The following is a 27,167-nucleotide window of genomic DNA, read 5'->3' on the forward strand; positions in this document are numbered from 1 at the left end:
GAAAGCAGAAGCACAGCCAATCAGTTTATAAGTTTTATTAGAAAAATGGAGACAAAGGAGAAACTTTGGTGCACTCAAATCAGAGAAAATGGAACAAAACTCAACCTCCCATTGATGGCCGGGCAAGTCACATTGGACCCCATCAGACCTCTGTAGTGACAGCTCATCCAAAGGGGCTCCATGATGGACTGGGGTGGGTGACAGAAGTCATATTAATTAGTGCCCACCTGGATAAGCGTCTTCATCGTCATTGTCTGACGGCCACGGGTAAATCCTTTTGAAGAGACTTTATCTAGGAAAAGGATTCAGTCCAACCCAGTCAGTGCCCAGCAGAAGGAGGAGCAGGACAGATGACACACAAGTGAACAATCCCACCCTAAATTTGACATTCATCAACGAGATGACAAATATAGTAGAAGAAATCTCACGGTGACACAATTAAGACATGGGTCTTCTGGTTGTCCTTGCTAAATCCTTCCGGTCTTCACATCTCCGATGGCCCCCCAGACATCAAAGAGAAACACATCAGGGAAAGCAAAGTCGCCCAAGACGGAGTCGAGAGCCACAGCAAAGTCGTCTGGGTTCTTCTTGTCCTTCCCTGCTTCCACTATTGTGGATGCTGAAAGAGAAAGGACATGTTGAGGTGACTAACAGTCTGGAAGCCTGACACACTCAGCGTAGACACAAGGAGAACATGCAAACTACGCCCTGATAGCAGACCCACCTGGCTTTGAACCCAAACTACGTTGTAGGATACTTCAAGTCAAGCCCCAGTGGAACAAACCTTGAAACAGTGATACCTGCTTTTATAACGTCTCGTCCAAGATAACTGCAATGCGCTGCTTCTTGGAATTAGCTAGGCCTCCATTGCTCGCCTACAGCTGGTGCAAAATGCCGCTACTCAATGTTTAACTGGTACAAGCAAGCAAGAGCACATTACCCCAATTTTGGCTTCCCTTCACTGTCTTCCAGTTCGTTTTCGAATCCATTTTAAGGTTCTTGTATTTGTTTTTTAAATCATTTAACGGTTGGGCCCTGTTTTATCTGTCGCAACTGCTGCACCCTTATGTACCGTCTCGCTCTCTCAGGTCAGCAGACCAGACGCTTTCACTTGTTCCTAAAACATGTTGCACACTCCGAGGTGATCGGGCTTTTTCAGTTGCAGCTCCAAAACTCGGGAACGATTTGCCGTTGCACGTTAGGCAGGCTCCTTCACTTGCTGTCTTTAAATCTTATTTCAAAACACACTTTGACTCTCTGGCCTGTAACCCAGTGTGATATGTTGACTGTCTGTGTACCTTTTAATATGAATCTCTTCAGCTCTTATGTATTCCTGTTTCTTTTACACTTTTGGTTATTGTGTGTCTGATATGTTGGGTTTTACTGTACAACATTTTGGTCAGCCCTGATGTTGTTTTTAAAGTGCTTAATAAATAAATAAACACATACATACAGTGGGTATAGAAAAGAATCCCCCCCTTCAAATATTCCCATTTCTTTTTTTTTTTTTGCTTTACAGCCTTAAATGAAAACACACAAACTAATATTTCTTCCCAACTTTACTTACTCAATGCAACCTCTAACATCCAAGTGAAAGATATCACAGCTACAGTTCAGAAAATGATAAAAAATCAAAAACAAGAAATCCTGAGAAAAATAAAGGATCACCCCCCCCCCCCCCAATGTCAATGGCATTTTGTTGACCCCCCCTTTTGCTTTAATGAGAGCCTTGAGTCTGTTGAGATTCTTCTCTATCAGCTTTGCACATCTAATAATAAAATAATAATTCATTACATTTATATAGTGCTTTTCTCTGTACTCAAAGCGCTATCCACACAAGGAGGAACCGGGAAGCAAACCCACAATCTTCCCACAGTCTCCTTACTGCAAAGCAGCAGCACTACCACTGCGCCACTGCAAATCTCTATATATAATCTTCATTTGGATCTTGATCTTTGTTTGTCCGCGAATGAATTAGAAGAAGAAGCACTAGATGGCAGTAGAGAGACAGCTAAAACATAGGCATTGCATTAAGAATCTCCTCCAGGCTTATACTACTGAAGACTGTAGTACTCCAGTCACACCTCAAAACACAGACATTCAAACTAAACAAATTGTTGTGCTTTAAATTAACTAATCTCTATATATAATCTTCATTTGGATCTTGATCTTTGTTTGTTCGCAAATTCATGTTCAACTGACACGGTATCCTTCAATAAGGGCGCGCACAAAAAGGCGAGCTTCAAAAGGGCGACCTCAATTGGGTGCATTGAATAAAGGGAAACGCAACAAAATTATTACAGAAAATGTATTAACCAAAGGCAATGATTGAACATATAAAAAGGCGAAAGCAAGAATATCAAAACATCCAAATAATTAATGCATGAACTTCTAAGCGAGACGAACATTTTCCAATCCTATATTCAGTGCATTTCCAGATGTGTTTCCCGTTGATAGTTTTCTCCTTTCTGAATGTGTAGCCTTCGACTATGAGTAGATCTGCATCTTTGTTGCTCTTCACATATTCCAGAGCCATTTGAACTAAATTATCTACGAACGCGTTTATTCGCCACGCTCAATTGAGGTCGCCCTTTTGAAGCTCGCCTTTTTTGTGCACGCCCTTATTAAATAGAACATATAAGTCGGACACACTTCTGTGATTTTCCATAAGTCAGCATTTGGAGTTCAAGAAAGAAGCATTGGTTCTTCCTTACTCTTTGGATTGCCACAAAGCAACCTGTGAGATTGGAGAAAGGTTGAGAAGAAGATCGTGAGAGGAAACGACAGCGTCATGAAAACGAGACGGACTGTGAATGGAGAGAAGCAGAAATGCTCCTCCACCACCACATAATTACTATTCAGACAGTGATTCCGAGTAGGCCGTTCCAATCGAATCAATGTCCAAGGGTTTTGTTTTGTAATTTTATTTCCCTTATAAAAAATCATAATGCTGTGCGACGAAGGGCCCAGTTCACGACTGACAGCCGCGTTTAAACAGGGAGCCCTTCACAGACAACTTTAACACGCGCAACGTAGTTGGGCGCACATGGCTAGTATCTAGATATTTGCCTCCCACTCTTCTTTACAGTTTAACTGTTCAAGTTCGGTCACATTGGATGGTGAGTGTTGGTGGTCTGCTATCTTCAGATCTTTCCACAGATTTTCAGTGTGATTTAGCTCTGAGCTCTGACTGGCCACACCAGGACTTTCACTTTTTTCTCCTTCAGCCACTGGGTGGTCAATTTTGCTGTGTGCTTCGGGTCGTTGTTGTCGTGTTGAAAGGTGAACATTCTGCCCATCTTCAACTTTCTGGCAGAGGGTAGCAGGTTTTCCTCAAGTATATGACGGGATTTTGCCCCATCCATTTTTTCTTCAACCCTAACGAGAGCCCCAGGCCCCCCACAACAGGATGCTGCCCCCTCCATGCTTTACTGTAGGTATGGTGTGTTATGGATGGTGAGCTGCATTGGTGTACCGTTTGGTGTTGAGGCCAAGTAGTTTGATTTAGTCTCATCATGACCATAAGACCTTTTTCCACTTGGCATCAGAATCTTCAAGGTGCGTTCTGGCAAAGCTCAAACGAGCCTTAATGTGGCTTTTCTTGAGAAGTGTGACCCTCCCGAACAAGCCAAAATGGTGGAGCGCTTGTGAAATTGTTGTCACCAGCACGCCATTAATGACCACTCTGTGCCATCAAATCCTGTAACTCCTTCAAAGTAGCCATTGGCCTCTCGGTATCCTCTCTTACCAGTTTCCTCCTTGCTCTTCCATCCTGTTTGGAGGATCCAGGGAGGGTCCTAGTAGTACCAAACACTTCTTTTCTGAGCTCCTTTGGATTGATAAAGCCTTTGAGATTTTTGTGTGTCCATCTCCTGCTGTATTTCTGTCCACAACTCTACCCCTGAGATTTTTTAAAAGTGGCCTGCCACCCACAGTCAGTTGTACTACTAAGCAAGGGAATGAATGAGCCAGGAACAGCTTCACTAATCACACGGATTACAATTGATCACTGGTGGGAGGAAGACAGTAACCGCAATGGAAATGGTGGGCACTGACACCTGATTGAATTTAGGGGGGGGGGGGGGGGGGGGGTGATCCTTTATTAATTAATTTTAGTATTTCTTTCATCCATCCATTTTCCAACCCGCTGAATCCGAACACAGAGTCACGGAGGTCTGCTGGAGCCAATCCCAGCCAACACAGGGCACAAGGCAGGAACCAATCCCGGGCAGGGTGCCAACCCACCGCAGGACACACACAAACACACCCACACACCAAGCACACACTAGGGCCAATTTAGAATCGCCAATCCACCTAACCTGCATGTCTTTGGACTGTGGGAGGAAACCCACGCAGACACGGGGAGAACATGCAAACTCCACACAAGGAGGACCCGGGAAGTGAACCTCAGGTCTCCTACCTGCGAGGCAGCAGCGCTACCACTGCGCCACAGTGTTTTTTTTTTTTTTTAATTCTTCTGAACTGTAGCTGTGATATCTTTCACTGTTATAGGCTGCATTGAGTAAGTAAAGCTGGAAAAAATATTGGTTTGTGTGTTTTCATTTAAGGCTGTAAAGCAAAAAAAAAATTGGAACATTTCAAAGGGGGGGATTCTTTTCTATACCTACTGTACATACATCTCTCTATTATATAAAAATATCCAGTGACATGACAAGACTTTTTGGAAGATTTTTTCAAGTCCCGCAAGATGAGACTATTGCCATGAGATTTTTCAAGTCCTGACCTCCTCTTCACCATTTCCAGTTAACGGCCCACACCCGCGGTCCTCTCATCTCTCAGTCGTGTGAATACTTTTGTCAGACACACTTCCTGCGCTCTCAGCTCTTATAAATTTTTATGTTTTCCTCACTTTAAGTTCCCAATTAAAGAAGGCGTATTATGTCCAAATCTTATTGAAGGATTTCATCACGAAGAGTCATCAACAGAAGAAATGAGTACACAGGCAATCCTAGCACAGAGAAATGATGAAGTCAAACGAATTAACACCAGAATCAGTTACACGGCAAGTAAATGCGTATCAATAGGCTCTGCTGAAGCAGTTGGTGGTGATGGTGTGGAAGATAAAAACATCAACTTTCAATATCTCGAAGAATATCTACAACCGTTAACATAGTCTGGTCTCCCACCGCACAAATTACTGTTGAAAGAAGGATGTATCCAAGAAAGGTAATGTAGTACATCTTCAGGGGATAACATTAGACAACAAAGAAGATCTTGATATGCCATTGTAATCAGAATATAAGTTTTAATGTCACTGTACAAAAATCCACTCACATGTACAGGCCAGGCCAAAGTTAGCACACAGGGGCTCTCAGCATTTAGAACTGCTAGGCAAGCATTTGAAGAGAGAAAGGTACAACTACGAAAATGGGCATTGTACTATTTCTGTATGTTAGAGATGAAACTGAATCCTCTCCTGGCCTTGTTTGGAACCTAAGTAAGGGCCTGCACGTGGAGAAGACAGTATAAAAGACTTGAACAGCAGCCAAATACTTTGAAGCCGACGGACGGATGGGTGATATCGTCATGAAAATCCTTCCATCGCAGTGACGAAAATGGCAGACTGTATACATCGAGATCCTACCTTGATAAAGTCTTGTTATGGCTTCCTCACTGCGGTGGGTTGGCACCCTGCCTGGGATTGGTTCCTGCCTTGTGCCCTGTGTTGGCTGGGATTGGCTCCAACAGACCCCCGTGACCCTGTGTTCGGATTCAGCGGGTTGGAAAATGGATGGATGGATGGCTTCCTCATCTGTAATGCCGTGTAAATCATCATTAAAGAAAGCTATTTTCTCTTATGTGATTCCTTACCGCCATATCACTATGGGAGGGATATCGCCTTTTAATATTATCTATATATATATATAATTCTTTTTGCGTTTGAAATGGAATTACGTATGACCACAATATGGAAATTACGTATGAAACGGAAATTACGTATGACCATGCGATACAGAAATTACGTATGACCACAATATGGAAATTACGTATGAAACGGAAATTACGTATGACCACGCGATACAGAAATTGCGTATGACCACAGAACATAGTATAATACAGGAACTAATCACTTCGTTTGTGGACGCCATTTTTATATCGTCTTTACGAATTGTTATTATTTGTGTGAGAGTTATTTTACTGATATTGAAAAGAAGTAAACACAAACGCGCCGATCTATCCCATAGAAGTGCGCCCCGCATCGCCCTCTCTCAGCCCTCCTCTCTGGACTACAGCAGTGAGCCGTCCGCCGCCAGGCACGTTCTGACAGAGAAGTTTTATTTATTCATCCACGTGACTGTCGCGGAAACTGCCACATTGTAACTTTTTTTTTAGTTGGCAGTACTTGATAGTAGAAGAGATGAGGAACACAGCTTTGCGTCTTTCTATTTTTTAACTGCGCCAAGCTGTAAACAACGTGAAGACGAGACCGCCTTCAGTGGCGAGGGGTCGTGAGAACAAAGTGGACGCTGGGAGGCGCGGAATGTCGAGAGCTTCGCAGTTTCAGGCAGCATCCTCTCTTCTCGCACTGTTTGTGATACTTCAAGTGCCCCATCGGTTCCTGGGAGAATGGAAATCTTTGCGAATGAGTGTAATCGGCGCCATCGAAGCAGGACTCTGTTTGTAAATTGCCTTGCACGACTACTTACTGTCCCTTAAGATGAGTTCGGGTCACTAAAACCCCGCAACATTCAAGGTTGCTTTTGTGATGAATTATTTTAAGAAGTAAATCACAGGCACGTAGTCCAAGGTTGTCAGGCAGAAATTTGGAAGATCACATAGAAAATGTAATTTCTATACCACAGCGGTCGTGTAGCGCCTTTCACAAGGGATCTACTACCGAGGGATGATCCAAATACATTTTAGCTGCTGTTAGTACTACTTACCTGTTGCGTTATAGCGCCTTTAAAATGTAGCTTACCTGAAACCACTCCAGTAGTGCTCAATGTATCTTTACTTCTTAAATGTTAATGTTTTACTGTTTAATAACTTATAGACTACATTTTATTTTTTTCCCTTGCACTCAGTGAACGAAGCCACTGGGTAATCAGCTAGTATCTACTGTATATACTTTCGGGTTACTTAAAGCACCCCAATTACAAAAGAACTTATTCCAACTAGGGAGCTATCGCCCCCTACAGGGAACAGCCATTTTTATCCATCCATCCATTTTCCAACCTGCTGAATCCGAACACAGGGTCATGGGGGTCTGCTGGAGCCAATCCCAGCCAACACAGGGCACAAGGCAGGAACCAATCCTGGGCAGGGTGCCAACTCACTGCAGGACACCCACAAACACACCCACACACCAAACACACACTAGGGCCAATTTAGAATCGCCAATCCACCTAACCTGCATGTATTTGGACTGTGGGAGGAAACCCACGCAGACACGGGGAGAACATGCAAACTCCACGCAGGGAGGACCCGGAAGTGAACCCGGGTCTCCTAACTGCGAGGCAGCAGCACTACCACTGCGCCACCGTGCCGCCCGCCATTTTTATTAAAACATTAAAAGATTCCCATTAGTATAGCTTTTGCGAAGAAAATTAACAAATCTCCGAGACAAACATTCAATAAAGTCGGTTTCTTTATTAGAGAGAAAGAAATGAAATTCACTCACAGGCAGTTATACACTGCCTGGCCAAAAAAAAAAGTTGCCACCAAAAAAAAAAGGTCACACACTCTAATATTTCGTTGGACCGACTTTAGCTTTGATTACGGTACACATTCGCTGTGGCATTGTTTCGATAAGCTTCTGCAATGTCACAAGATTTAGCTCCATTCCGTGTGTCATTAATTTTTCACCAAGATCTTGCATTGATGATGGTAGAGTCTGACCGCCTCTCTTCTTACTCTGATGCGCCCATCACTCTGGAACAGGGTAAATCTGGACTCATCAGACCACATGACCTTCTTCCATTGCTCCAGAGTCCAATCTTTATGCTCCCTAGCAAATTGAAGCCTTTTTTTCCGGTTTGCCTCACTGATTAGTGGTTTTCTTACGGCTACACAGCTGTTCAGTCCCAATCCCTTGAGTTCTCTTCGCATTGTGAGTGTGGAAATGCTCTTACTTTCACTATTAAACATAGACCTGACTTCTACTGTTGTTTTTCTTCAATTTGATTTCACCAAACGTTTAAGTGACCGCAGATCGCGATCATTCAGGATTTTTTTCCGGCCACATTTCTTCCTCGAAGATGATGGGTCCCCACTATCCTTCCAGTTTTTAATAATGCATTGGACAGTTTTTAACCCAATTTTAGTAGTTTCTGCAATCTCCGTAGATGTTTTCTCTGCTTGATGCATGCCAATGATTTGACCCTTCTCAAACAGACTAACATCTTTTCCACGACCGCGAGATGTGTCTTTCGACATGGTTGTTTAAGAAATGAGAAGCAACTCATTGCACCAGTTGGGGTTAAATAACTTGTTGCCAGCTGAAAGATAATCGCCCATGCAGTAATTATCTAATAGGAGGCTCGTACCTATTTGCTTAGTTAAATCCAGGTGGCGACTTTTTTTTTTTGGCCAGGCAGTTAAACGTTGCGTTGTCACGATGAAAGTCCAAACACAGAATCACAATTCAATGCGATACTGATGAAAAGTTAATTTCAAAAATTGTTTTTACTGAAGTTTTAGAGGTAAAGTGTAAGTTTAAAAAGTTTTTGTGTGTTAATTTCAAAGCCAAACAGAATGAAAACTTATTACGCAACAAATACCTCTAACACAACATGAAACATAATTTGATTTCAAATTATTATGTTTTATTATTTTTAAATATGGCTAATTACTCGCTGTAATGTAAAATAGCTAGTAAATTGTACATCCGCATCCCCATACACTAGTGGCAGAAGCGCAAAGAGGCTAGTGCGTAGCGCAAACACGGGGAGTGACGGGCGACGTACATAAAAGTAACTGCCATACAGAGCCTGGCCCTGTCCAAAAATAGAAAGGCAAGTACAAGCCTTTATAGAACTGGCCGGTTATTACGTGAGGTTTTCCGCACCATTATTGACTAATCTCCAACACAGGTCAACCTCCACACACGTGGTCTGGAATCGCTCCATAACATCTGCATTCTGTGACCTAAAGCAGACCCAGATGTCTGCATGTGTTTCTGATTGCTCCAAACGTCTCCCTTCCTTTTATTCTGTAGATGGATGCTTCTGAGTCCAGCCTGACTGCTGTGATCTGTTAGAATGTCAACACACTTCGACACTTTGTTTTGTACTTAAGCTGGAAACTGCAGGACTGGGAATTCGGTGTACTGTGGTTGAGTGGAAAACTCTCACTATTAACATCTTTCTAGACCAAAATCTTTAAATGCCTATCAGACATGTGAGAGTATGTGAATTTCCCCTTGGGGATTACTAAAGTATCTATCTATCTATCTATCTATCTATCTATTCTATCTATCTATCTACTCTATCTATCTATCTCTATCATATCTATCTATCTATCTATCTATCTATCTATCTATCTATCTATCTATCTATCTATCTATCTATCTATCTAAACACATTTCCAGCACAACTACAAACATTTGTGATGTGCCTTCTGTTGGAATGAAAAATGCAATGCATTTATTACTGCAAATGTTATGTGCCATATGTTGAAATAAAAATTGCAAAGCATTTTATTGATACATATGCTTGTGATGGGCCATCTGTTGGAATGACATATGTAATGCCTTTTATTATTACAAATCTTTGTGGTGCGCCTTGTGTTGAAATAACCAATACAATGTATTTTATTACTATAAATGTTAGTGATGTGCCATCTCTTCAAACAACAAATGAATTACATTTTATTACTACAAATAGTTGTGATGTGCCATCTGTTGGAATGACAAATGCAATGCATTTGCAAATGTTTTTGATGCACCATCTGTTGCAATGACAATTTTATTATTGCAAATGTTTGTGATATGCCATTTGTTGGAATGAGAGAGACATAGCAACCAGACAATGCACAGACAGTTGTACTTTTATTAAAGTGCAAAGATAAATGTGAAAGGCCCTGATAGACAGACAGACAGATAGATATGAAAGGCACTATATACTGTAATAGATAGAAGGATGATAAAGGTACTATATGATAGATGGAACATTTTACAGATATTGATGATAAAGGCCAGGAGGTACAAGCCCCACTTACCAAGCTCAATGTCTCGAATGCCCATGTAGCTCTCCAGGAGGTCATCCACTTTCTTTGTGGCCCTTTCTTCAAATTCATTTGGCTGCAGGAAGGAAAGCAGAAAATCAAAATGATTAGGAGAACAATGCAGGTGGAAATTCTTATCGCTCTTCAGAGTGGCCTGAGTCTTTGGCTAACCACAAATAGGCACCGAAAACACATTAAAGATGAAAAAGTAACAATGGAAACTTCCCTTTCCGGCTGCAATACCCAAACCCATTTACTATGGAGTGGCAACCATTTATATTCTGAACATGTCATGTTTGGGCTATGAAGGGAGAAACAGGATTCCTCACTTTTCAGCAGTTTATGTCTGAGCTTCCCTTTTCCTTAATAAAATGCAGTTAAACTACAGGAAATCTTGAGATTTCTGGGAACGACAGCTTTGGATGTTGCAAAAGAGGTGAATTCTCAGTTAAAAACACGTCAGAAAATGTTGGCATAGCATAGCAGACAGGTGCGTTTGGTGACTAAGTTAACTGATATGAAACTCGGAGCATTTCACTGTTTTAATTTACTTCATCCAAGAGTTTGTTGTTATTAAACAGATTCATAACAATGAGTCAAATTCACAAGTAATAATAATATCCAAAATTTTTATCCAAAAGCAATCATGGCCCTGAACTCAGAATAAAACTTCTCCATATCATTATCCCAATGTGCAATATAGACCTTAAGTCAACAAGTGCAATTCATATATTTTGTAAAGTACTTTTATTACTATTCGGTTTGTTATTATTTTCTCTCTTCTTGTCTTTTTAACTCTTATGCCTCACACTGAGTCGACTGCACCTTCAGTTTCGTTGTTCCTTTTTAAAAGTGACAATGACAGTAAAGATCTGTCTGTCTGTCTGTCTGTCCGTCCGTCCGTCCGTCCGTCCGTCCGTCCATTGTCTCCCGCTTATCCGAGGTCGGGTCGCGGGGGCAGCAGCTTGAGCAGAGATGCCCAGACTTCCCTCTCCCCGGTCACTTCTTCTAGCTCTTCTGGGAGAATCCCAAGGCGTTCCCAGGCCAGTCGAGAGACGTAGTCCCTCCAACGTGTCCTGGGTCTTCCCCGGGGCCTCCTCCCGGTTAGACGTGCCCGGAACCCCTCACCATGGAGGCGTCCAGGAGGCATCCTGATCAGATGCCCGAGCCACCTCATCTGACTCCTCTCAATGCGGAGGAGCAGCGGCTCTACTCTGAGACCCTCCCGGATGACTGAGCTTCTCAACTATCTTTAAGGGAAAGCCCAGACACCCTGCGGAGGAAACTCATTTCGGCCGCTTGTATTCGCGATCTCGTTCTTTCGGTCACTACCCATAGCTCATGACCATAGGTGAGGGTAGGAACATAGATCGACTGGTAAATTGAGAGCTTCGCCTTGCGGCTCAGCTCCTTTTTCACACTGACAGACCGATGCAGCGCCCACATTACTGCAGATGCTGCACCGATCCGCCTGTCGATCTCACGCTCCATTCTTCCCTCACTCGTGAACAAGACCCCGAGATACTTGAACTCCTCCACTTGGGGCAGGATCTCGCTACCAACCCTGAGAGGGCACTCCACCTTTTCCGGCTGAGGACCATGGTCTCGGATTTGGAGGTGCTGATTCCCATCCCAGCCGCTTCACACTCGGCTGCGAACCGATCCAGAGAGAGCTGAAGATCACGGCCTGATGGAGCAAACAGGACAACATCATCTGCAAAAAGCAGTGACCCAATCCTGAGCCCACCAAACCGGACCCCCTCAACGCCCTGGCTGCACCTAGAAATTCTGTGGCGGAGTCCAACTCTCACTGGAAACGGGTTTGACTTACTGCCGGCAATGCGGACCAAGCTCTGGCACCGATCGTACAGGGACCGAACAGCCCTTATTAGGGGGGCCGGTACCCCATACTCTTGGAGTACCCCCCACAGGATTCCCCGAGGGACACGGTCGAATGCCTTTTCCAAGTCCAAAAACACATGTAGACTGGTTGGGCAAAGTCCCATGCACCCTCCAGGACCCTGCTAAGGGTATAGAGCTGGTCCACTGTTCCGCGACCAGGACGAAAACCACACTGTTCCTCCTGAATCCGAGGCTCGACTATCCGATGGACCCTCCTCTCCAGGACCCCTGAATAGACTTTTCCAAGGAGGCTGAGGAGTGTGATCCCTCTGTAGTTGGAACACACCCTCCAATCCCCTTTCTTAAAGAGGGGGACCACCACCCCGGTCTGCCAATCCAGAGGCACTGTCCCTGATGTCCATGCGATGTTGCAGAGGTGTGTCAACCAAGACAGTCCTACAACATCCAGAGCCTTGAGGAACTCCGGGCGTATCTCATCCACCCCCGGGGCCCTGCCACCAAGGAGTTTTTTGACCACCTCGGTGACCTCAGTCCAGAGATGGGGGAGCCCACCTCTGAGTCCCCAGGCTCTGCTTCCTCATTGGAAGGCATGTTAATGGGGTTGAGGAGGTCTTCGAAGTACTCCCCCCCCCCACCGACCCACAACATCCCGAGTCGAGGTCAGCAGCGCACCATCCCCACCATATACAGTGTTGACACTGCACTGCTTCCCCTTCCTGAGACGCCGGATGGTGGACCAGAATCTCCTCGAAGCCGTCCGAAAGTCGTTCTCCATGGCCTCCCCAAACTCCTCCCACGCCCGAGTTTTTGCCTCAGCAACCACCAAAGCCGCATTCCGCTTGGCCTGCCGGTACCTATCAGCTGCCTCCAGGGTCCCACAGGACAAAAGGGTCCTGTAGGACTCCTTATTCAGCTTGACGGCATCCTTCACCACCGGTGTCCACCAACGGGTTCGGGGATTGCCGCCACGACAGGCACCGACCACCTTCCGGCCACAGCTCCGGTCAGCTGCCTCAACAATAGAGGCACGGAACATGGCCCATTCGGACTCAATGTCCCCCACCTCCCTCGGGATGTGGTCGAAGTTCTGCCGGAGGTGGGAGTTGAAGCTACTTCTGACAGGGGGCTCTGCCAGACATTCCCAGCAGACCCTCACAACACGTTTGGGCCTACCACGCCTGACCGGCATCCTCCCCCACCATCGAAGCCAACTCACCCACCAGGTGGTGATCAGTTGATAGCTCCGCCCCTCTCTTCACCGAGTGTCCAAGACATGTGGCCGCAAGTCCGACGACACGACCACAAAGTCGATCATCGAACTGAGGCCTAGGGTGTCCTGGTGCCAAGTGCACATATGAACACCCCCATGCTTGAACATGGTGTTCGTTATGGACAATCCGTGACGAGCACAGAAGTCCAATAACAAAACACCACTCGGGTTCAGATCGGGGGGGCCATTCCTCCCAATCACGCCCTTCCAGGTCTCACTGTCATTGCCCACGTGAGCATTGAAGTCTCCCAGCAGAACAAGGGAGTCCCCAGAAGGTATGCCCTCTAGCACCCCCTCCAGGGACTCCAAAAAGGGTGGGTACTCCGAACTGCTGTACGGTGCATACACACAAACAACAGTTAGGACCCGTTCCCCCACCCGAAGGTGAAGGGAGGCTACCCTCTCGTTTCCCGGGGTAAACCCCAATGTACAGGCTCCAAGTCAGGGGGCAATAAGTATACCCACACCCGCTCGGCACCTCTCACCGGGGGCAACTCCAGAGTGGACAGAGTCCAGCCCCTCTCAAGGAGATTGGTTCCAGAGTCCAAGCTGTGCGTCGAGGTGAGTCCGACTATATCTAGCCGGAACCTCTCAACTTCGCACACTAGCTCAGGCTCCTTCCCCTTCAGAGAGGTGACATTCCACGTCCCAAGAGCCAGCTTCTGTAGCCGAGGATCGGACCACCAAGGTCCCCGCCTTCGGCCACCACCCAACTCACACTGCACCCGACCTCCTTGGCCCCTCCCATAGGTGGTGAGCCCATGTGAAGGGGGACCCACGTTGCCTCTTCGGGCTGTGCCCGGCCGAGCCCCATGGGTGCAGGCCCGGCCACCAGGCACTCGCCATCGAGCCCCACCTCCAATCTATCTATCTATCTATCTATCTATCTATTATATAGTGCCTTTCATAGCTATCTATCTATCTATCTAATAGAATGCAATTCCATGTGTTAGTAGACAACATTAAATATGCACTTTTTAACAGCGCTTTACAATGTCATGTAGTGGTGGTGGCTCAGTGGCTTTCATACACAGCAGACTGCACTTCAAGTGACGTGAGAATGGCATCAACTATTGTGCTGTTAGAAGAACTTTATGTATCCCCAGGGGGAAATTTGATAATTTAGAGAAGGTCATTGGATAGATAGATGGATGGATGGATGTGAAAGGCACTATATAATAGATAGAAGGATGTGAAAGGGCATTATATAGAAATACAGATATCAAAGGCACTATAAGATGATAGATAGATAGATAGATAGCATAGTTGGCAGGATTAATTAGATAGATGCAATCCCAGTAAGGCGCTATATAGACATATTGCTGTTGGCAGAGCCCCAGTTGCATTTCTTGACCCACTTCTACTGAATAATTTATTGGCTGAAAGTCGTCAGTGTTGTTGTGTCCCAGAGAGGAGTGCAGCATTGTTCATAATGACACTCAGCTTTGTCTTCATTCTCACCTCCATTACTACCTACAGGGGGTCCAGGGAGTGTCCCATAACTGAGCCTGTCCTTTTAATCAGCTTGTTGATTCGGTGGTCCTCTCTTGAAGTGGGGTTACCCGCACAGCACTCCACACTGGCCAGAGTTGTAGAAGATGTGAAGGCTGTTTTCATTTTGTCATTATGGGTTATTGAGTATAGACTGATGGTCAACAATGGCAGCGTCATCCACACAATAAGTGCAGAAAGTGACGGGGGTCGAAATACTGTTTGAATCCGCTGTGTGTTAAGTATACAGTAACTCATGAAAGGCCACAAGCAGTAAAATCGGGTTGTAGAAATTATCAGATCATTTTAAATGGAGGTGTAAAAGGCAAGGTGGTCAGCAGAAAGTTGATTGGGGTTAAAAGTGGTCAACCAAATGGCTAAATGGGTGTATTTCTCTGAAAACTAATGCTAATGTACTAACTGATGTCAATAGTTAATAATTGCTAATGGACAATATAGTTAATGGAGGAAGTTCATACTAATTGACAAGTTAATAATGTTGTGCTTCAGATGGATTTTGTTCCCTGGCCTATGTTTATTGTCCTTTTTGTTGCTATAGTTTTGTTTTTCATCTTTAAGTACCTTGGGGTCTTGATCAGAAGTTAGGGGGGAAAGGCATGGTGAGATCAACAGACGGACTGGGGCAGTGAACCCAGTTATGTGAGCTCTGTACTAATCCAAAGTGGTAAAGAAGGAGTTGAGTCAGAAGACGAAGCTGTCAATTTACCAATTGATCTTCATCTTCATCATCCTCACCTATGATCATGAGATTTGGGTAATGGCAGAAAAAATGAGATCGTGGCTAAAAATGAGCTTTTTCTGCAGGGTGGCTGGGCTCCCCCTAAGAGATATGGTGACATCCGGGAGAGGCTCAGAGTAGAGCCGCAGACCCTCCATATCGAGAGGACCCCATTGAGGTGGGGATAAGGATTCCTCCCAGTTTAATGGACATGACCAACTGGGAGGAGACCCTGGGAAAGACCTAGGGCTTGCTGGAAGGATTACTATAAACCAAAAGTTAGAGTCCTACCTACAACCACACGATCATTCAGGAAGTGGACCCCGGAGGCTGAGAATACTCTGAGAGAACTTTTTGGAACTACAGACTGGGATATCCTGCAGGGATCTCATAATGAGAACATTGAGGAAGTTGTTGACTGCACTACTGACTACATCAACTTCTGTATGGACATTGTAGTTCCAGTAAGAACAGTACGCTGCTATGCTAACAACAAGCCATGGATTACAAGTGACATCAAGGGCCTTTTGAATCAGAAGAAAAGGGCTTTTAAAGACGGTGATCAGCATGAGCTCAAGCGCGTGCAGAAGGAACTCCGAGTCCAACTCAGGGCGGCGAAGGAGCAGTACAGGAGAAAGCTGGAGCAGAAGTTGCAGAATAACAGCATGAAGGAAGTGTGGGATGGGATGAAGATCATCACTGGCTGCAGCTCGAAGCGGGGGTACCACCATTGAGAGAGACGTGAAGAGAGCAAACCAAATGAACAACTTTTTTAACAGGTTTGACCACCCTAACCCCACTCTCACTCTCACCTCGGAGTACTGCACCCTCCACACATCCTTCTGCTGATACCAGCATAGGAAAAACATCCCCACCCATAATAACAACAGCGCAAGTGAGCAGAGAGCTGAGGAGACTTCGTGCCAGCAAAGCAGCGGGTCCAGATGGGAGTATCGCCATGACTGCTGAAGGTCTGTGCATCGGAGCTGGGGGGTCCTCTACAGCGCATCTTCAACCTGAGCCTGGAACAGGGGAGAGTCCCGAGGCTTTGGAAAACATCTTGTATCACCCCCAGTCCCAAAGGTATCACGTCCTAGTGAGCTGAATGACTTTCGGCCTGTTGCTCTGACATCACATGTGATGAAGACCATGGAGAGGGCTGCTGCTTCACCACCTGAGGCCACAGGTTCAACACGCCCTTGACCCTCTGCAGTTTGCATATCAGGAGAAGGTGGGAGCGGAAGATGCCATCATCTATATGCTACACCGATCCCTCTCCCATTTGGACAGAGGCAGTGGTGCTGTAAGAATTATGTTTCTAGACTTCTCTAGCGCCTTCAACACAATCCAACCTCTGCTCCTTAGGGACAAGCTGACAGAGATGGGATTAGATTCATACCTAGTGGCATGGATCGTGGACTATCTTAAAGACAGACCTCAGTATGTGCGTCTTGGAACTGCACGTCTGACATTGTGGTCAGCAACACAGGAGCGCCACAAGGGACTGTACTTTCTCCGGTCCTGTTCAGCCTATATACATCGGACTTCCAATACAACTCGGAGTCCTGCCATGTGCAAAAGTTCGCTGATGACACTGCTATCGTGGGCTGTATCAGGAATGGGCTGGAGGAGGAGTATAGGGACCTAATCAATGACTTTGTTAAATGGTCCGACTCAAACCACCTACACCTGAACACCAGCAAAACCAAGGAGCTGGTGGTGGATTTTAGGAGGCCCAGACCCCTCATAGACCCTGTGATCATCAAAGGTGACTGTGTGCAGATGGTGCAGACCTATAAATATCTGGGAGTGCAGCTGGATGATAAATTAGACTGGACTGCCAATACTGATGCGCTGTGCAAGAAAGCACAAAGCCGGTTATACTTCCTTAGAAGGCTGGCTTCCTTCAACATCTGCAATAAGATGCTGCAGATGTTCTATCAAACAGTTGTGGCGAGCGCCCTCTTCTACGCAGTGGTGTGCTGGGAGGGCAGCATTAAGAGGAAAGACGCCTCACGCCTGGACAAACTGGTGAGGAAGGCAGGCTCTATTGTTGGCATGGAGCTGGACAGTTTAACATCTGTGGCAGAGCGAAGGGCGCTCAGCAGGCTCCTATCAATTATGGAGAATCCACTGCATCCACTAAATAATGTCATCTCCAGACAGAAGAGCAGCTTCAGCGACAGACTGCTGTCACTGTCCTGCTCCACTGACAGACTGAGGAGATCGTTCCTCCCCCAAACTATGCGACTCTTTAATTCCACCAGGGGGGTAAACGTTAACATTTTAACATTATACAAAGTTATTGTCTGTTTTTTTTTTTTCACCTGTATTATTATCATTCTTTAATTTAATATTATTTATTGTATCAGTATGCTGCTGCTGAAGAATGTGAATTTCCCATTGGGATTAATAAAGTATCTATCTATCTATCTATCTATCTATCTATATCCCACTTGCAGCTGATCTTCTGGATATCATACCTGGTAGCATGGATCATGAACTATCTTACAGACAGACCTCAGTATGTGCGTCTCAGGAACTGCAGGTCTGACATTGTGGTCAGCAGCACAGGAGCACCTTGGGACTGTACTTTCTCCGGTCCTGTTCAGCTGATATACATCAGACTTCAAATACAACTCGGGAGTCCTGCCACGTGCAAAAGGTCACTGACGACACTGCTATCGTGGGCTGCATCAGGAGTGGGCAGGAGGAGGAGTATACGGACCTAATCAATGACTTTGTTAAATGGTGCGACTCAAACCACCTACACCTGAACACCAGCAAAACCAAGGAGCTGGTGGTGGATTTTAGGAGGACCAGACCCCTCACGGACCCCATGATCATCAGAGGTGACTGTGTGCAGAGGGTGCAGACCTATAAATACCTGGGAGTGCAGCTGGATGATAAATTAGACTGGACTGCCAATACTGATGCTCTGTGCAAGAGAGGACAGAGCCAACTATACTTGCTTAGAAGGCTGGCGTCCTTCAACATCTGTAATAAGATGCTGCAGATATTCTATCAGACGATTGTGGCGAGCGCCCTCTTCTACACAGTGGTGTGCTGGGGTAACAGCATTAAGAAGAGGGACGCCTCATGCCTGGACAAACTGGTGAGGAAGGCAGGCTCTATTGTAGACACGGAGCTGGACAGTTTGACATCCGTGGCAGAGCGACGGGCGCTGAGCAGACTCCTGTCAATCATGGAGAATCCACTGCATCCACTGAACAGGATAATCTCCAGACAGAGGAGCAGCTTCAGCGACAGACTGCTGTCACCGTCCTGCTCCACTGACAGACTGAGGAGATCGTTCCTCCATCACACTATGTGACTCTTCAGTTTGACTCGGGGGGTTAAACCTTAACATTATACAAAGTTACTGTCTGTCTGTAAACCTGCATTGTTATCACTCTTTAATTTAATATTGTCTTTATCAGTATGCTGCTGCTGGAGTATGGGAACTTCCCCTTGGGATTAATAAAGTATCTATCTATCTATCTATCTATCTATCTATCTATCTATCTATCTATCTATCTATCTATCTATCTATCTATCTATCTATCTATCTATCTATCTATTATATAGTGCCTTTCATATCTATCTATCTATCTATTATATAGTGTCTTTCATATCTATCTATCTATCTATCTATCTATCTATCTATCTATCTATCTATCTATCTATCTATCTATTATATAGTGTCTTTCATATCTATCTATCTATCTATCTATCTATCTATCTATCTATCTATCTATCTATCTATCTATCTATCTATCTATCTATTATATAGTGCCTTTCATATCTATCTATCTATCTATTATATAGTGTCTTTCATATCTATCTATCTATCTATCTATCTATCTATCTATCTATCTATCTATCTATTATATAGTGCCTTTCACATCTATCTATCTATCTATCTATCTATCTATCTATCTATCTATCTATCTATCTATCTATCTATCTATCTATCTATCTATCTATCTATCTATCTATCTAGTGGAGCAGTTGATTTCCAATTGTCTAGAGAGCTTTTCAAATTCCTTCCCTGACTCACGGACACTTCTGTCTGAAGGCCTCAGAGAGCTCTTTCGATCTCGGCATGGTGAGCAAACTAAATGTCTTGAGTTTTAATTTATATAAAATTTGAGATATTTGAGGTAGTGATAATTAGAGGGGTGCACTTAGCTTTTTTACAGGTGAAATTTGCATTTATGTTTATTTAAATTAAACAGTGGACTACAAAATACAAATATGATATCACTTTTATCTACAGACAGGCAAAATACCCACGCTTCGCAGCGGAAAAGTAGTGTATTAAAGAAGCTATGAAAAAGAAAAGGAAACATTTTAAAAATAACATAACATGATTGTCAATGTAATTGTCATAGGCTTATTTTAGTATTGAGAGTGAATTTGATGATTGTAAATGTTGTGTATGAGAAATGCCCATTTTTAGGAGGTAAGGATCTCTTTGTAAACGACGCCTTCGGGCTGTAAAACGACCAAGCTGTCTGCTGAGCTCACTCTTTAGCATGCGACGTACAGTCAGCCATGTGAGAAGCCATCTTGTGTCAAGTCGATGGCGACCTTTTTTAGAGTCTGGCCCTGTGACTTATTTATTGTCATAGTGAAGCAGACCCTTACTGGAAATTGGAGGCGTTTGAATTGGAATGGGAGGTCAGAGGGTATGAGAGGGATGCAAGGAATAAATCCAGTCTCCCCTGAGCCAGTTCCAGTGATGACAGTTGCCTCTGAAGCCTGGTGCCGTTACAAAGTTTTGGTGGTTGTAAGTTTCGTAGTAAAGCGGTAGAGTAAACGAAAAGCCAGAAGTCATCAGCAGGAAGACGTGAAGCAAGGCAAACGATAACAGGTTTGAAGCAGTGGACTAAAGAAGAAGGGAGCAGTGAGCACGACGTACAGCTGAGGAAAGTAAGGAAGCGAATGAGGAGGCACATGAGTCGTTAATGTATACAGGCAGGGAGCCAACCACGTGGTAGGTGCGCGGACAGCGGTCGTGCGGAAAAAGGAAGGGGGACCGGGGGTGGCCCTTGTGCATCTCTGCCGTTAGATAAATCCTCTGTTAATGGAAATAAGGAATGAAAATGCCAAAAGGAGAGGTCAGTTCCAAAAGTTCCGGCATAATGATGAGAAACGCCAAAAAGAAGACGTTATTTTCGAAAGTTCATTACGGGGCATGGCGTGAAATGAAACATACTTAACATTTGTAAGTACAGTGTAAAGAATGAGGATGGGAAATTTGGGCTTCCTACGTATATTGGAAGTCGCAGAAATAGTGAGGAGGGGTTTCCCCTATCTATATATACAGTTTAGGGGGTACACCCATTTTCCCCCCCTTGGGTGTTGCAATAGGACATGAAGCATACCTAACTTTTGTAAGTACACTGCAAGGAATAAACACACAAAATTTCAGCTTCCCACCTATATGGAAAGTGGGAGAATTAGTGATGAGTCAGTGATTAATTTTGTGTGGATTGTTTCATTCATCTCTACTTACCGCTTCCTGTACTGTGGCCGACCCCTTTGACCGTAGTCGTAACGTCTCTCTGCCGCTGGCCACTTTTGCCTCACAGCTGAACTTTGCAGATTTCGTCCTCTGGCCGATCATATCTACAAAAACAATGCAATTACATTCATTGGCCTTTTTCTTTTTATTCTTCGCCATTGAAATTTTAAAATCTAAGCTTTTGGAAATAACCAAAAACCCAAAGAGTGTCAGTCATCTGTTCCTTTTCTTTAGGGTCTTGATTCACTGGAGCAACAACAAATCAGGGGCTAGTCCTGTAGGTGGTCCGAGTTCTGGCTTCACAAAACTCAAAAGGCCTGAAAACTCAAGGTAGGCCTCAAACTATTAAGTAAGGCCTGGCCTTGAAACTCATGAACAGGCTTATGGCCTGCACACCAAAAACAAAGCCAAAGCTTTTTAAATCCCAAAAATTGATGAGGGGGGTAACCAAAAAAAGCTCTGGTCCCAGGAAACAAAACTATTAAATATTTAATTTAACAAAAAGGAAAGTTCCAGAAAAGTAACAAGAGTTACAGACAAGGTCTAACGCTAACAATATTTCCAAAAATGCAAAACGATAAAAAAAGAAAACCAAATGAAGCAAAGCAAGTACAGATCAAAATTTGAAACCGAAAACCAAGGAGGCAAATATTCAAACAAAAATGTCAAAAGACCACAAACACTGGCAGCTGTCATGTCTCAACCAGGGTTCCTTCCCCCAAATCCCCCCACGGCTGGGGTCCAGATTCATGTTTTATGTCTCTTTTGTTACTTTATGATTCTTTTTATGTTGATTTTGCACGTCTATCTTTATTTTTTTGGTTTTGTCTATATATGTAAGCTGCCTGTGTTCTGTTCCCAGTGTTTTGAGGGTGGTCCCCCAAGAGGCGGGGCCATCTGTCGATCACCACCAGGAACTGCCCTCTGTCTATAAATCTGGAGGTTCTTCCACCGTTTCTGGTGGTTCATTGCGAATGCACTAGGGAGTTGGTGAATGCGCATGTATTGTATCTTTATTAACTATTGGATGTCTGATTTTTCAATGTCCTGCTCTGTTTTCTGACCTTGTGTAATAAGTACATACGTTTAATATGTCACTGTGCTCTGTACAAAAACTATTTTATAAATCCACTCACATGTATGGCTAACACAAGGCCAGATTTAGCACACAGGCTCTCATCATTTAGAACTGTTAGGGAAGCATTAGAAGAAAGGGACAACTACGATAATGGGCGTTGTACTATTTCTGTGTGACAGAGTCAGCATGACATTGGATCTTCTTTTCCTTGTTTGGAATGGCATGATTTACCTGCACAAGAAGAAAGAGTATAAAGCCTTGGAACATTGCCCAGCACACCTTTGAAGCCGACGGGCGGATGGGAGATAACGTCATCTGATCCGGAAAATCCTTCCAGCACAGACTCTACACAAAGTCTTGTCATTGGCTTCCTCGTCTGTTACGCCGCGTAAATCGTCATTAAAGAAAGCTAAGTTGTTTTCTCTTACGTGATTTCTTAAACTTAAAAAACTTCATAGTACTAAATCGGCTCTGCTGAAGGTAACAATTGATATTCTATTAACTTTGGACTCGGGCTCTTCTGCAATCTTAGTCTTGCTGGATCTCAGTGCGACATTTGACAAGGTGGACCATGGAGTTCTGTTAAAACGGCTTGAGGATGAAGTAGGTATTGAAATGGTTTGTGTCCTACCTGAAAGGCAGATCTGCGTCTGGTAACCTAGATGGGAATTTCTCTCAGCCAGCTCCTCTCACACAAGGTATCCCTCAAGGTTCTATCCCGGCTCCCCTTCTATTTTCCCTTTATCTGCTCCCCCCGAGGGGCCATCTTTTACAAACATGATGTCGCGTATCATTGTTATGCTGATGATATGCAGCTGTACCTCACTGTGACATCACTTCTTCTGTAAAAAAAAGCCGTTGAAATGCTTTGAGGATATTAAATATCGGATGGCACAAAATTTCTTGCAATTAAATGAAAATAAAACAGAAATCATTCTTTTTGGTCCTACCACATCTGCAGTTGAAATCGGCATGCAGTTAGGACCTTTGGCAGCAATGATTCATAATGATGTCAGATTCATAATGGTATCATCTTTGAGTCATCACTTCTTCTTTTGGCTGCTCCCATTAGGGGTCGCCACAAGAGCAGATCATCTTCTTACATATCTTTCTGTCCTCATCATCTTGTTCTGTTACACCCATCACCTGCATGTCCTCTCTCACCACATCCATAAACCATCTCTTAGGCCTTCCTCTCCTCCTCTTACCTGGCAGCTCTATCCTTAGTACCTTTCTCTCACTATACCTCTCATTTCTCCTCTGCAAATGTCCAAACCAGTGCAATCTCGCCTCTCTGACTTTGTCTCCCAACCATCCAAACTGAGCTGACCCTCTAATGTCCTCATTTCTAGTCCTGTCCATCCTCGTCACACCCAATACAGATCTTAGCATCTTTAACTCTGCCACCTCCAGCTCTGTCTCCTGTGCCACCGTCTCCAGCCCATATAACATAGCTGGTCTCACTACCGTCCTGTAGACCCTCCCTGTCATTCTTGCAGATACCTGTCTGTCACAAATCACTCCTGACTGCAATGGGCGCCAATATAGTAGCAACTACAGAAGAGATTCAAGTATGTACATTCTATACTGTAATTTTGTATAATTACAAAACCACCCAAATGTCATGTGTTTTGTGAAACCATTGATAATTCAAAATGAGCCGAAGGGAAAAACAGTGGAGTGAAAAGCAGGAGAAACCTTCCAGTAGCGGACCAACCTGAGCAACCTGGGAGGGAGAAGACGAATTAGGACGACGCCGGAAGAGCCGATCCCAAAGACTTGCAGTGGAGAGAGAAACGCGTCCATTAGACGTGCAGAAAGGAGTGATCCAGAAGACAGCAACAACGGCAGGAAGGTGAAGAGCTTTAAATGGAGTTGTCAGAGCTGATGGCTTCAAGATGGCCAGGCTGCTGTGTCCACGGCTACTGAACATCTGCTTGCTTCATGGGTTTCTTTTAACTCTGTTTCTCATTTTGTGCTTTTTTGGCAATGTCAGCCTTTCATCTCCATAAAGAAGTGGGGCTTTTAATCCAGGAAACAGTCAACATAAATTCTTGCTCTGTCTCGCTGACACAAAATGGTAACATACGGTTCTGTGTTGTGTCAGAATGGAAAAGTGCGTGCGTGTTCATGCGTGTGGCTGTCCAACTGGGGCAAGGGCAGACTTCTACGAGAGAGCAGCTGCATTAACCAAAGGAGAAAGGCTGGCACCACTTGGGGAGAGTAGACTCTGCCAAGAAATAAGGAAACAAAATGGAATCAGAATGAAAAGTGCATGAAGTGTGGTGTGACAGGGGGCATCGGGCAGTGGTTATAGGAATGGGGCGCCCTACTGGAGCTAGGGCACCAACAAAGGGATAGAGATCATCAAAATGTTAGGGGAGAGGAGCCACATTTATCACAAAGGAAAAGATTGTACCAGTAGGGGGCAGGCTGGCACCACTGGGGCAGAGTAGACTGCCAAGAAATATGGAAACAAAATGGAATCAGAATGAAAAGTGCATGAAGTGTGGTGTGACAGGGGGCATCGGGCAGTGGTTATAGGAATGGGATGCCCTACTGGAGCTAGGGCACCAACAAAGGGATAGAGATCATCAAAATGTTAGGGGAGAGGAGCCACATTTATCACAAGAGAAAAGCTTGCACCAGTAGGGGGCAGCAGACTCTGCCAAGTAATAATGAAAAAAAAACAAGTGTGTGTGGTTTTGGGGTGTTGGAAAAGGGTGTCCCACAGGGACAAGGGCTCCAGCAAAGGTAGAGATCATCAAAATGTTAGGGGAGAGCAGCCACATTTATCACAAAGGAAAAGATTGTACCAGTAGGGGGCAGGCTGGCACCACTGGGGGAGAGTAGACTCTGCCAAGAAAAATGGAAACAAAATGGAATCAGAATGAAAAGTGTATGGTGTGTGGCGTGACAGGTGACATTGGGCAGTGTTTATAGGAATGGGGCACCAACAAAGGGATAGAGATCATCAAAATGTTAGGGGAGAGGAGCCACACTTATCACAAGAGAGAAGCTTGCACCAGTAGGGGGCAGCAGACTCTGCCAAGTAATAATGAAACAAAACACAAACATAAGGGTCTGTGTTATGTCATAATGGAGAAGAGTGTGTGTGTATGTGCATTTCCATATGTGTGATCTTGGGGCACCACCAAAGGGATGGAGACAATTACACTGGTAGGGGGGAGCAGCTGCATGTACCAGAGAAGAAAGGCTGGCACCACTGAGGTATATAGACTCTGCCAGGAAGTAAGGAAACAAAATGGAAGCATATGGATCTGTGTTATATCAGAATGAAAAGTGTATGTGTGTGGGGTGGCAAGAGGCATCAAGCAGTGGGAAAAGACTGTACCAGTAGGGGGCAGGCTGGCACCACTGGGGGAGAGTAGACTCTGCCAAGAAATAAGGAAACAAAACAGAATCAGAATGAAAAGTGTATGGTGTGTGGCGTGACAGGGGACATTGGGCAGTATTTATAGGAAAGGGGCATCAACAAAGGGATAGAGATCATCAAAATGTTAGGGGAGAGAAGCCACATTTATCACAAAGGAAAAGATTACACCAGTAGGGGGCAGCAGACTCTGCCAAGTAATAATGAAACAAAACACATAAGTGTGTGTGTGTGTGTGGTTTTGGGGTGTTGGAAAGGGGTGTCCCACTGGGACAAGGGCACCAGCAAAGGTAGAGATCATCAAAATGTTAGGGGAGAGCAGCTGCATGTACCAGAGAAGAAACACTGGGCAGCGGAATCTGCCAAGCAATGATGAAAAAAATGGAAGCATATGGATCTGTGTTATATCATAATGAAAAGTGTATGTGTGTGGAGTGGCGAGAGGCATCAGGCAGTGGTTATAGAAAGGGGGTGCACAATTAGGAAAATAGCACTGCCAAAGGCATAGAGATAATAAAAATGGTAGGGGAGAGCAGCCACGTTTACCAGAAGAGAAAGGTTGGCAACACTAGGGGGCAAAACAATGTGCCAAGCAGTGATGAAACAAAACAGAAACGTAACGGTCTGTGCGATACCAGAATGAAAAGTGTGAAGGTGGGCAGGAGTGTTGGAAAGGTGTGCCCTGCTGGGGCAAAAGCACTGCCAAAGAGAGAGAGGTAATCACAATGGTAGAGAGCAGCTTTGTTTACCAGTGTATAAGAGTTGGCACTACTAATGGGCAGAAGACTCTGCCAAATAATGATTAAACAAAATAAAAGCATTTGGATCAGTGTCATTTCAGAATGAAAAGTGTATGTGAGATGTGACAAGATAGGAATGGGGTACCAGGCTGGGGTTAAGGCACCACTTAAGGGGTAGATATAATCAGTGGCAGGGGTTATAGTGGTTACAGCAGCTGCGTGTACCACAGGAGAAAGGCTGGCACAACTAGGGGGCAGAAGACTCTGCCAAGCAATGATGAAACAATAACTAAAACATATGGATCTCTGTTGTGTAAGAATGGAAAGTGTAAAGGCGGGCAGGAGTGTTGGAAAGGGGTGTCCTGCTGGGGAAAGGGCACCACCAACGAAATAGAGAGAATCACATTGGTAGTGGAGAGAAACTATGTTCACCAGTACATAAGGGCTGGCACCACTAAGGGGGCAGTAGACTTTGCCAAGCAATGTTGAAACAAAATGGATGCATAAGGGTCTGTGTCATTTCAGAAAGGAAAAGTGTGGTTGCAGGAAGGGGGTGCCCAAATGGGGTAAGGGCAAGAGAATATTGCAATGGCAGCGTTAGTGATAAAAAGGCTTGCACCACTAGGGAGCAGTATACCCTGATAAGCAGTAAGTGGGACACTCTTGTGGATTCTGTCTGTCTTTAATTGAGGTGAAAATCCTCAAAAATGAAAATCAGTGCTGCACTGTCACACTGGGCAAAATATGTTGGCTTCACCACCATCAGGCAGCCTAGACCCAAACACAAGTTGCAGGCTTATGACCTACACAGGCCTAAGCGGCTTTAAAGTCAAAAATACTTGTAGGCATCCATTCTGACAATGGACATCCTTTTGAA

The 27,167-nt window shown here is 44.7% G+C and overlaps 1 protein-coding gene across 1 annotated transcript in view; it reads right to left on the bottom strand.

Moving 5' to 3' along the window:
• Nucleotides 1–402: 402 nt before the first annotated feature.
• The window catches only part of gipc3 (GIPC PDZ domain containing family, member 3), a 56,812-nt gene continuing 30,047 nt past the window's right edge, over nucleotides 403–27,167 (bottom strand). Inside the window, exons 4-6 of the mRNA XM_028814715.2 lie at nucleotides 21,070–21,182; nucleotides 10,180–10,261; nucleotides 403–619 (exon numbers count right to left, since the gene is read on the bottom strand). Coding sequence (XP_028670548.1) covers nucleotides 468–619; nucleotides 10,180–10,261; nucleotides 21,070–21,182 — 347 coding nt within the window. The 3' untranslated portion in view covers nucleotides 403–467. The remainder of the gene's footprint in view (nucleotides 620–10,179; nucleotides 10,262–21,069; nucleotides 21,183–27,167) is intronic.

Source organism: Erpetoichthys calabaricus, chromosome 12 (assembly GCF_900747795.2).
Source record: "Erpetoichthys calabaricus chromosome 12, fErpCal1.3, whole genome shotgun sequence".
Classification (NCBI taxonomy): Eukaryota; Metazoa; Chordata; class Cladistia; order Polypteriformes; family Polypteridae; genus Erpetoichthys; species Erpetoichthys calabaricus.